General features: G+C 39.3%; 1 protein-coding gene across 6 annotated transcripts in view; it reads left to right on the top strand.

Moving 5' to 3' along the window:
- LOC125666195 (vasoactive intestinal polypeptide receptor-like) overlaps positions 1–12981 on the top strand; it is a 71218-nt gene that overhangs the window by 35666 nt on the left and 22571 nt on the right. For all 6 annotated transcript variants that reach the window (XM_056151462.1, XM_056151460.1, XM_048899311.2 and 3 more), the window contains one exon: positions 7460–7568. In XM_056151462.1, the coding sequence (XP_056007437.1) occupies positions 7460–7568 (109 nt within the window). The remainder of the gene's footprint in view (positions 1–7459; positions 7569–12981) is intronic.

Below are 12981 nucleotides of genomic sequence, written 5' to 3'. Positions count from 1 at the left end.
TACAATTCTGAATTAGTAGAAAAAGCCTCTAAATGTGTACAATTCTGAATTAGTACAAAAAGCCTCTAAATGTGTACAATTCTGAATTAGTAGAAAAAGCCTCTAAATGTGTACCATTCTGAATTAGTAGAAAAAGCCTCTAAATGTGTACAATTCTGAATTATTAGAAAAAATCTCTATCTATGTACCATTCTGAATTAGTAGAAAAAGCCTCTATCTGTGTACCATTCTGAATTAGTACAAAAAGCCTCTAAATTAAATGTGTACAATTCTGAATTAATAGAAAAGGCCTCTAAATGTGTACAATTCTGAATTATTAGAAAAAGTCTCTATTTGTGTACCATTCTGAATTAGTAGAAAAAGCCTTTAACTGTGTACCATTCTGAATTAGTACAAAAAGCCTCTAAATTAAATGTGTACAATTCTGAATTAATAGAAAAGGCCTCTAAATGTGTACAATTCTGAATTATTAGAAAAAGTCTCTATCTGTGTACCATTCTGAATTAGTAGAAAAAGCCTTTAACTGTGTGCCATTCTGAATTAGTAGAAAAAGCCTCTAAATGTGTACCATTCTGAAATAGTAGAAAAAGTCTCTCACTTCAACAACAGCGTAAACGTGTCTGTTTATATAATCATCTGTGTGTGTTTATGTGTGCATGTGCGTGTATGTATATATATGTGTGTGTGGGGGGGTGCGTGTATGAATGCGTGCGTGTCAATATGTGTGTGTGTATGTGTGTACATATATGAGTGTGTATCTTTGTGGATGTGTGTGTGTCTGTATGTGTCTGTGTGTGTCTGTATGTGTCTGTGTGTGTCTGTATGTGTCTGTGTGTGTCTGTATGTGTCTGTATGTGTGTGTGTATGTGTGTAGATATATGAGTGTGTATCTTTGTGGATGTGTGTGTGTCTGTGTGTGGCTGTGTCTATGTGTGTACAGATATGGATGTGTATCTTTGTGGATGTGTGTGTGTCTGTATGTGTCAGTGTGTGTGTGTGTCTGTGTCTATGTGTGTAGAGATATGAGTGTGTATCTTTGTGGATGTGTGTGTGTCTGTATGTGTCTGTATGTGTACATATATGAGTGTGTCTGTATGTGTGTGTATGTGTGTGTATGAGTGTGTATCTTTGTGGATGTGTGTGTGTGTCTGTATGTGTCTGTATGTGTCTGTATGTGTCTGTATGTGTGTGTGTCTGTGTGTGTCTGTGTATGTGTCTGTATGTGTGTGTGTCTGTGTGTGGCTGTGTCTATGTGTGTACAGATATTAGTGTGTATCTGTGTGTCTGTGTGTGTCTGTATGTGTGTGTGTGTGTATGTGTCTGTGTGTGTATGTGTGTGTATGTGTCTGTGTGTGTATGTGTCTGTATGTGTGTGTGTGTCTATGTGTCTACAGATGTGAGTGTGTATCTTTGTGGATGTGTGTGCGTCTATATGTAAGTTGTTTCGTCTGTATATTGTGAATTTTTTGGGAGGGGTGGGTGGTCATGCACCACGGCTGGGTAAGAGGGCGCCGATAGGTTTTCTATTCTTGAGACAACATCATATCATGTTGAGAAATTACACGGTCTCAATCACTCGCTGTGGAGTTGTGTAATCCACACCTTGCCTCAGTACATTTCAAGGTACATTGACATTTATCTCATTTTTGGTTACACGCTTGTTATATCGATAGGGTACAACATTCCGCCAGGGGTCGCTGTCCTGAATCAATAGATACAAATTATCAGGTTATGTTTAGCGTGACATACCTAAGATTAGAGCGGCGGGATACTCCGATCTCTGACACTAGAATGATGGCCGGCAATGTCTCAAGCGTTAAGTCCCGATAAAAAAATAATCCAACGAGTTTCCATTATTGCTATTCATTTCTCCTTCTGAATGAGTCTGGCCGCTTAGGGGGTCACTGATATTGTATAGAGACGTCAGTTCAATTTAGCAAGGGTCATTTGTGCAAAATTTGGTTGAAATTTATCAGAGATCAACAGAACTACAAATGTTCGCGCACATTAAGCTATAACGAAAGCCTCCCGTGATTTTAAATGAATGTGTGACTCCCCCCACCCCCAAAACCCACCCCCCCCCCACCCCCGATCAGGGTGGATACAATTTTTAGGAGACACGGAAAAGGGTCGAATGATTAAACTGGGGCGGATCAAGAGTATGGGGGCGGGGTATAGACATGTCATGTAAGGGTTGTTGAGTTGACTCTTGCTATAATCTTCATCTGCTGGGGCTCCTAAACATCATCATATCCCTGCCCTATTATTTCTCAATCCTATAATTGGAAGCGCTACGGTAGATTGGTTTTGTAAGAGATTGAGGGTTCGAGCACCGACTGCGACGGTGAAAGTTTTGGACGGTTGCGGATATACACATGTGGAAACGCGTGAATATTTTACTTTTTCAATGCTGAGGTCTGTGATATTTTTACAGATTCCAACAGTAGTCCCTTGTGAATGTGTTACAGTTATGAACATCGAGCGCTTAATGGATACACATGTAGTACACCTATTCTTTTTTTCTTTAAAGCAGGACATTTCTGTTGAAAATCAGATCAAACACACACATGACTGACTTACACAATGAAAACACCCTAATACGCATTTTTTCCTCTGATATTTTGTGTAGTCATTAGACTTAGGATCGAAATTCAAAAAATGGAATGGGGAGGGGGGGGGGGGGGGGGGGTTACGTTAAAACCCTCAAAGGTATTAGTCGTCTGACATCGATTGCTTGCTTTCTTGGAACGAATCGTTAATTTCTACACTTTCATGTATGAATAATGAATAAACAAAACAGAATCAAAGTGTTGTCAGTACTATCAATACTCAATTAGGATCAACATTCATTTTATTTACAATAAAGTTTTAAGTGGGCGAGGGCTGAAGTTCTGATGTAAACTATGTGAATGCACCATTTTGTCAGGCATTGAACTTTGGATCTCGATCCTTAATTTGAATTAAAATTAAACACACAACCCACACAAAACTCACATACATCTCCGATATTGAGGCAGTTAGACTTCATCCGGGGTACATCTGTCAAAGTTACCATGGAAACAGTCTTGTATACAACCCACGCCGATTTGACGATACCCGGGAATGAACTACAGATGACACTTAACGAATTTCGTTTTAAGACAAACAGATTCGGCATCTACGGAAATTTATCACACATTTATCAGCCTGGAATTAAAAGACGGTTCATTAAAAAGTCAGCAGCGCGGAGACGGCATCATCATCAGCGCTGAGGGCTTGTCATTCATTAACAATTTGAAAATCATCCTTAGCACCGGTAGATGACTATCTAATTAAATTGACTGTAAACCTTCGGAAAACCGACGTAATGATTTTCTGTTCTATACCAGCTTGTTGTGTTTTTATTTTTAACAATCATGCATTTCCCTTCACTAATGAGCTTAAATATTTCAGTATAAATATTTTTTATGAATATGCGTAAACTCCGTTATGCATCTGAATAACGTGCCGATCGTGCTTATAATGGGTTTTTTTTCTGGGTTGAAATTTATTTCATTGTGATAACTCTTTGAAAAAATACAACATGCTATATCAAAGAAAACAATGAATGTACAGAGAAAAGTGTTACTTATAGAACCTCTATAATAGAGATCTGAAGCCTGTAGAATCCCTATAATAGAGATCTGAAGTCTGTAGAACCTCTATAATAGAGATCTGAAGTCTGTAGAACCTCTATAATAGAGATCTGAAGTCTGTAGAACCTCTGTAATAGAGATCTGAAGTCTGTAGAACCCCTATAATAGAGATCTGAAGTCTGTAGAACCTCTATAATAGAGATCTGAAGTCTGTAGAACCCCTATAATAGAGATCTGAAGTCTGTAGAACCTCTATAATAGAGATCTGAAGTCTGTAGAACCTCTATAATAGGGATCTGAAGTCTGTAGAACCTCTATAATAGAGATCTGAAGTCTGTGGAGCCCCTATAATAGAGATCTGAAGTCTGTAGAACCTCTATAAAAGAGATCTGAGGTCTGTAGAACCTCTATAAAAGAGATTTGACGTCTGTAGAATCTTTATAATAGAGATCTGAAGTCTGTAGAACCCCTATAATAGAGATCTGAAGTCTGTAGAACCTCTATAATAGAGATCTGAAGTCTGTAGAATCCCTATAAAAGAGATCTGACGTCTGTAGAATCTCTATAATAGAGATCTGAAGTCTGTAGAACCCCTATAATAGGGATATGAGGTCTGTAGAACCTCTATAATAGAGATCTGAAGTCTGTAGAATCCCTATAAAAGAGATCTGAGGTCTGTAGAACCTCTATAATAGAGATCTGAAGTCTGTAGAACCTCTATAATAGGGATCTGAGGTCTGTAGAACCTCTATAATAGAGATCTGAAGTCTGTAGAATCCCTATAATAGAGATCTGAGGTCTGTAGAACCTCTATAATAGAGATCTGAAGTCTGTAGAACCTCTATAATATAGATCTGAAGTCTGTAGAACCCCTATAATAGGGATCTGAACTCTGTATAACCCCTATAATAGAGATCTGAAGTCTGTAGAACCCTATAATAGAGATCTGAAGTCTGGGGTTCGGACTTTGACATAAATTTCCTTCATCGCTCGTGGTTATCTACCCTTTGAAAAAAATACACCATATACATGTACATGTAATGGATAAAGATATGTTAGGTGTACAGAGAAACGCTTAATGTCGCTAAGTATGATTCCTTTTGGCGAATTTACCGATGCACAAACTCTGGGAAATTTTACTCACAAACTGAATACAATTGTAATGAATAACATCAGAATTATATAAAAATGATATAATTACTTGGTAATTGTACTAGCCTCGTGGATAGCCAAGAACAAATGTTGGGGGGGGGGGGGGGTACAGACGTATTTATGGGGCTGAGTGTTTTAAAATCTGAACACACAAGATTATCAGTCTAGCCCCTGCATTTTAAATATGCTTGGTGTTAATTACCTTTGAGATGATTACAGGTATGAACAGTGTTTATTCAGAAATCTCTCCAACAAATTCTGGGGTAGGAGGTATAATTTAAGATCGGTTGGGTTTGTGGAAACACAGCAATATCTATATTAGGTCTCACTGTCATTAAACAGGTAATGTACGGATTTTGTCAAGAACATAATTTTTCTCTCGTAATGCTTCCTATAGTATATATACAACAAATAGTGATAGGTGTTTAGGTATCACACCGGTAATTATCTTCACTATAGAGGGAAAAAAATCATTAAAAATCAGTTTACAAAATTGATGCCGAATAACGCAGTCGGAAACGTTCTGTTTGAAATACGATCCACTGAAGATCACGGATGGTCTTTTTTCTGCAAATTATTATTTTTTTTTTTAATTTAGTATTTTACGGAAGCTCATTGAGGCCAGTTCAACAGAAAAATAAATTTCTTTTGCGTTTAAACGCAATAATTATTGCGTTTTAATGCAATCTTTTGCGTTTAAACGCAAAACCCATTGCGATTAAACGCAAAAGATTGCATTAAAACGCAATAATTATTGCGTTTAAACGCAAAAGAAATTTATTTTTCTGTCGAACTGGCCTCAATGAGCTTCCGTAGTATTTTCGATTTTTATTAAAAACAAAAATTACGAAAGGATATAATGTATGTGTGATTGGAAAATAGAATTATTTAAAATGTTTCAGGTCTGAAAAAAAAATACAGGGATGCATGTAACGTCCAAGACGCCCAGCATATGATTACAACCTTACATACTGCCTCGCAAAGAAATCCCTTTGTGTACAGGAGAATTTTAGATCCGCCCCCGCCGAAATTGACCAGCTCTTTGTCAGGCCTAACATTAGCCGGTCCGTCAGAACATGTGATTAATTATTATTATTAATTACACAGTGACTTTAAAGGGTGACAAGAAGGTTAAGGGGCGAGAGAGCGCGCCAAACATGTCATAAACATGTCCATTTAATGGGAAAGTTTGCGTGCGTTTGTGTGTGGATAGAGAGAAAGAAGCGAGAAAGAAGCGAGAGATAGAGAGAGGCAGAGGAAGTAAAGAGAGAAACAGGGAGAGGCAAAGGCAGAGGAACAAAGAGAGAAAGAAACCGAGAGCAACTGAGAAAAGCAAAAGCAAAGAGAAATGTCAGAGAGAGAGAAACACACACACAGAGAGAGAGAGAGAAAGAGAGAGAGAGAGAGAGAGAGAGAGAGAGAATTATAGAAAGAAAGAATCAGAGAGAGAAAAACAAACAAACACACACACACACACACACACACACACACACACACACACACACACACACACACACACACACACACACACACACAGAGAGAGAGAGAGAGAGAGAGAGAGAGATGTTGAATGATTTTATAATCACACATTTTTATATTAATCTAAGCAATATGTGAAATATATGGATTGTTTTAAATGAATATATCTACTTCTAAATAAACATATCTAGCAAAACAAACAAATAAATACAAGCTGGGTGAACGTCGGCAGGTAAAATGATTTCATTGAATATCCAGTGGCTTGATTTGAGTGGCTCGCGAAGTCTTGATTGATCCGTTAGAAATCAGCGATATTCAGTCATCAGAATTTTATGTGGCCTTCTGTTGATGCCCGTCTTTTGATTTATGGAGGAAAGTGCAGGGAAAAAAATCTTATTTTTTATTTTATTTTATAAACCTTGAGTATAATATAATCCCTGTAAGTGTTTTAAGTCGGTGCAGCGTGCTGGGCGGAGATAGGCGATTGTTTTGATGATTATAAGGGGGACTGTGGACGTCTACATGCCCATTTGACCGTCTTCCCGTCAGGCGTGAAGATATTATGTGATATTAATTGATAAACAAGGTGTATATTTCATCCACGTGATATTTACATCGGGGGAAAAATGTTATTGTAACTGATTATGAATGACATGGATTTAAGTTACAAAGATATCAATCTCTGTTTGTTTCGTTTATAACTTATTTTTAAAAGTGTATTTAAAATCTTTATTTTTGTTTTGTGTGCGTGAATTGTGAAATAAGAGACGCCGGCAGATTGTCTTCTAACCTCGCATTACCGGAGGAAAGGTTCTCTTATTGACAAGTGTGCTGGTTGTGCATTGGAGAGGGGAATTAGCAAGATTTTTTTTAACAAGTGCGTCTTGTTGGTGGAAGTGAAATATAAATCACTTATGATTATTGTAAGAGGCTTCACTCGATCTAAAGAACTGTTGAACTGTCATCAATTAACTCGTTTCCGAGGTCGTTTTTCTCTCTTAGGCCACATTCATCGAAAAGTGGCGTGCAAAAGATCGTCAATGGGATTTCTTTGAAGAAGAGGAAAAAATATTAATCATAATTCATCGAAAACACGCGTGTTTAGGGTTCCGCCGATCGTGTGTGGACTCCTGGGTACTGACGTGTGAGAGTTTAATGTTACACAGCTGTGACGAGGAGTGATGAGGAATATATCCAATTTTGAATTTTTCCAGGAGAATCCCTTGATTCACAGCGAGGATCAGCAGGAAGCTCTATACCGGAAGCAGTTGGAATGCATCGGACTAATCGCCGCAGAACGTCAAAATGCGTCACTACTTAACGGTGAGTGTTCACGTGTGTTTGTGTGTGCCTGTGTGCGCGTTGGTGTTTATGGACAAACACATGTCTGCATGGATTTCATTCATATTCTTGTAATGTTGTAACAGGAAGGGAGAAAATGCAACGGACCAGACCGGATTCGAACCCGGGCCCCCTGAATCTCTAGTCAGGTGCTCTACCAACTGAGCTAATTGGCCACCGGCGATCGAATCCGGCTGACCGCTACATTCCTCCCTCCTTAAATGTCTTCACACCTGAAGACATCAACCCAGGATCTTTATCTCCTGGCAGGCATTTTCACTTGTCAGTTCCAAGGGCTGGTCTACGGCACCAAATGTAACAGGAAGGGAGAAAATGCAACGGACCAGACCGGGATTCGAACCCGGGCCCCCTGAATCTCTAGTCAGGTGCTCTACCAACTGAGCCACCGGCGATCGAATCCGGCGGAATGCTACAATGTAATGAGGTTCTAATAAGAATCTATGAACGCAGTTTATCTTTAATAAGGACAAAATTCATGTTGAAAGATATACATGTACAGGTAATAGGCGAGGGCCTCGAGATACCCCCCCCCCCCCCCCCCCGGGCAGATGTAACCCCAACCCCCCTCTCTATACATATAACATATTTCATGTAGAGAGAGGCAGACAGAGAGACAAATAAATATAGACAGGAGAGATAGATAGATAGATAGAGAAAGAGAGAGAGAGAGAGAGAGAGAGAGAGAGAGAGAGAGAGAGTAACCCTGGTAACTGTGTGTCATTTCGTATTCCCCACGTCTTGACCCTCTAGTCTCGTGTGTTCTATACATCTTCTCATTAAGGGGTTGATCTGTTGTCAGTGCGCTTTATAATGCCTTACACAGAAGTAGAAAATTGATAGGGAGAGCGGGGAAAATATGTTGCGTTTCAATGACGAATACAGCGTGTCTAAAACGTCAGGAGCACTGCATGTAGTCCTAGGCCGCTTTTATAGTACCAATATGTGATACAAAAAAAAAATAATTTCCCCTCGCAACGAATTAGGATTAGTTTGATCCGTCAATCCGAGCATGTGATTATTTTTTAGACTGAGTAAAATTACCCTCACAGGTGCCCCAAGGGCAGCACCACGGCCCTACCCCCTCCCTGACTGCACTAACTGAAGCTAGAATATTGCTTCATCTTCGGGAAAAGTCATCTCATCGAGTAGATGGAAGGTCCAGAAATGTCTGAAGTTTGCTTTTGACATTTTACATTTAACAGCGATTTTTTTTTTATTGAAATCAATTAAAATCTTTGTTGTAATTCCGGGGACCAAGATTTCATCAAGGATCTACGAGAGGGGGGGGGGGGGGGGGGTCAGAGTGCCCCATATATCTCAGACGTCACATGTAACGCTAACTGTACCCACCCGGAACAAAATTCGACCCCCAGCTGGAAACACTGTACCCAGGGGTATGTTTTTGCATATATCAATTTACATTTAATTTTTTTCCCTTTGAAATCTCAACAAATTTTAATGATAGTCACTTCTGTAAACAATACGCGTATGAATCTTGATAAATATAGTACATCTATTTCAACGACTGGGAATTACAGAAGTGAAAGTAGAATGTAAATATTGAAAATAAATTTCATTTTTGAAAACACACGATGGTATGAACTGCAGCGCTTCACGCCAGCATACTTTTCATGACACGCTAACTTTTAATTATAGCACGACTGGCAAGAAGTTGATTGGCCGCTCACCTAAGTTTACCCACTGTCAATTTCAATAATTAAATCTCTGGTAAGGGGGATCCCATTCTCTCCATGTTGTGTACTCCCCGTCTACACCGTGTCATGTGACTATCTGCCATTGAAATCCTCTCTAAATACTTGTGACTTATGACGATAGTTTGAATTGACAATTAAAGAAGAGTATCTAAAGCAATATTAGTTCGAAGTCTGAAATTTTTGTTTTGTTGTAGAAATGTGCTATTGGCCTATTATGATAGTTTTGTATGTAATTTTAACCATAATCATTAAATAATGAAATCAAAACTAAGTTTAAGATTTTTTCAAAATAAAGATTTCTGTTCTATTGAATACACAATATTACATAGAACTGATTTTTGTGTACGGGAAGACCATAATGTAATTTTGCTTCATTCAGAACCCCTAAAAGGGTTTTCTAACATGAATATTAATACCAAAAAGTTTATAAATTTTGATTTTTTTTCCTGTCATTGAAATAGTGATTCACAATTATGCATCAAAAATTTCTGACACCAAAATGACAGGCAATATTGCTTTAATGTTTAACGCAACACAAATTTACACAACTTTAATGTTTAACGCAACACAACTTTAATGTTTAACGCAACACAAATTTACACAACTTTAATGTTTAACGCAACACAAATTTACACAACTTAAGTTCTGTGGACATTTCTAGAAATGAATAGTGGAAAAAGGTTTTTAAAACACCAACACTTTGCTAATAATCCGTACTAGTATCGTCCATTATCATAGTCTTCTCAATTCTGAGTAGGGTTGTTTAGATCCTAGTAAAACCTGTCAGCCTTCTTAGTGTACGGGGCGCGCACACGCACGTGTAAGTTTGCGCTTTAATTGGTAATGGATGTCAGCGCGCTCTATATCAATAATTACATTACAGATCTATAAACAAACACTTAATCGTGTTATCGGATAACGGAGTACTTAACGTGGTAATCAAATTAGAACACATTGTTTTGTTTTATCGATGAAGTCCAGCGTACCATTTACAATGTGCGAGAATCCTTGTCTTCTACAGGCTGGAGTATAATAAGTGGGTTTGTGTGTGTGTGTGTGGGGGGGGGGGGGGGGGGGGTAGGTGTGTGTGTATGTGTGGGAGTAGGTGGATTTGTGGGTGTGGGTGTGAGTAAGTGTTTGGGGGTAGGGCTAGTGAATGTGTGTGTGTTTGTGTGTGGGAGAACAAGTAGGGGGGGGTGGGGTGGTGGTTGTGGGTGTGAGTGAGAGTTTGGGGGTAGGGCTAGTGAATGTGTGTGTGTGTGTGGGAGAACAAGTAGGGGGGTGGTGGTGGTTGTGGGTGTGAGTGAGAGTTTGGGGGTAGGGCTAGTGAATGTGTGTGTGTATGTGTGGGAGAACAAGTAGGGGGGGTGGTTGTGGGTGTGAGTGAGTGTTTGGGGTAGGGATAGTGGATGTGTGTGTGTATGTGTGGGAGAACAAGTAAGGGGGGTGGTGGTTGTGAGTGAGAGTTTGGGGGTAGGGCTAGTGAATGTGTGTGTGTATGTGTGGGAGAACAAGTAGGGGGGTGGTGGTTGTGGGTGTGAGTGAGAGTTTGGGGGTAGGGATAGTGAATGTGTGTGTGTATGTGTGGGAGAACAAGTAGGGGGGGGGGTGGTTGTGGGTGTGAGTGAGAGTTTGGGGGTAGGGTTAGTGGATGTGCGTTTGTGTGGGAGTACATGTAGGGTGGGGGGGTTGTAGGGGGGTGAGTTTGGGGGTAGGGCGTTTGTGTATGTGTAAGTAAGTGGGTTTGTGGATGTGAGTGAGAGTTTGGGGGGTAGGGCTAGTGGATGTGTGTTTGTGTGGGAATAGGTGGATTCATGGGGGTGGGTGTCAGTGTTAGATCTGTAACTTTTTGGTTTTTATAACAGAGTTAGGACTGTAGCTCTCTGGTTTCTATAACAGAATTAGGACTGTAGCTCTCCGGTTTCTATAACAAAGTTAGATCTGTAGCTCTCTGGTTTCTATAACAGAGTTAGGACTGTAGCTCTCCGGTTTCTATAACAAAGTTAGATCTGTAGCTCTCTGGTTTCTATAACAGAGTTAGGACTGTAGCTCTCTGGTTTTTATAACAGAGTTAGATCTGTATCTCTCTGGTTTTTATAACAGAGTTAGGACTGTAGCTCTCTGGTTTTTATTACAGTTATTGTAGTTATATATAGACAGGAAGTGGACCCCGTTCCATATTCATGTTCAGTGAAAACTGCCTAATCCGACACCTGTATAACCCGACACTTGTGCAATCCGAAACCTGTATAATTCAACACATGTACAATTCCTTCCACTGGACATTCGAACCCTTATTCTTAATTTCATATTTTCATTCTTTTTTTGACACTGTTTATTCCGACACACTGTGTATTCCGACAAAACATTTTGTCTCCCAATGTATATCGGTTTAGACAGGTTTCATTGTACCTGATTCTCTCGTTAATACCTGGTGACATGGGTTCAGACTCACAGTGGGTGTCTCCGCCTGATAAAAAGGAACAAGCCCGCGGTATACCTGTTTTAGAACAAAGTGTAGAGCTGTTACCAGACCTTTAATTACCTTGACATGTGGTCATTTGGTCATAATGAACACGTGTAAGGGAAAGGGACACGCGGCGTTAGACATCGTGTGGAATCCGGAATCGGTATGTCAATGAATTTTACTCGGGTTCGATGACCACACGATCAGTGATTTACCTCGTTTAAGGATGAATGACACCATGCAGAGACATCTGATAAGGAGTGTGGATAATATGTACAATATTATTTTGAAATTAAAAAGTTTAAAACTTACCTCATTTATTCAGTGAAAAATGCAGTTTTAGTAGAAAGTAAATTAAAATACCTGCTGGACTCGAACCTACGATAAAATAAATGTCACGATGGTATTTCTGTATAGACTTTACATTATGCACGACTATATGGCATCAAGGGTCCTTAAGGGGCATCAAGGGTCCTTAAGGGGCAACTAGGGTCCTTAAGAGGCATCAAAGTCCTTAAGGGGCATCAAGGGTCCTGAAAGGGCATCACCATAGAAAAGCGGCTGCTGCAAATGAATATTGTTGATATATAAAACGTCGTTGATTTATCTAAATAATACTAATTACAATAGTCTGGCATCGGTAGTCATATACATAGAGCTGAATTAAAGACACGCTCTTGATGTAAATTCCCTGCATTTTTAACTGCTCTTATCAAAACAAACATCTAAGTGGGTGTTAGTCTACCGCCGTACGGAAGTTTTAAATTCTTAAAACAAAAACAATGGGATTTGAATTCTTGCTGCATGTAGAGACATTACGGAGAGCAAATCACTTTGTTCTGGTATTTTGAATGGTTTTGATATTTAAATGTACAAAATGCCATTCTTCAGGTTATAAAATTTGGGTTCACAGAGATGTCATTGTCAAATTTGACTCACGTGTGTATATTGTCACGTGTATGTATATTGTCACGTGTGTGTACATTGTCACGTGTGTGTATATTGTCACGTGTGTGTACATTGTCACGTGTGTGTGTGTGTATTGTCACGTGTGTATACATTGTCACGTGTGTGTATATTGTCACGTGTGTGTATATGGTCTTGGTTTAGACTCACGTGAATACTCTACAGGTATGCACGCTGTCTTGGCCTTGATTGCACAAATCTTTTGTAGTACCAGATCACGATTTAC

The sequence above is a fragment of the Ostrea edulis genome, chromosome 10 (genome assembly GCF_947568905.1).
Source record: "Ostrea edulis chromosome 10, xbOstEdul1.1, whole genome shotgun sequence".
Classification (NCBI taxonomy): domain Eukaryota; kingdom Metazoa; phylum Mollusca; class Bivalvia; order Ostreida; family Ostreidae; genus Ostrea; species Ostrea edulis.
This window is presented reverse-complemented; position numbering and strand designations above follow the sequence as displayed.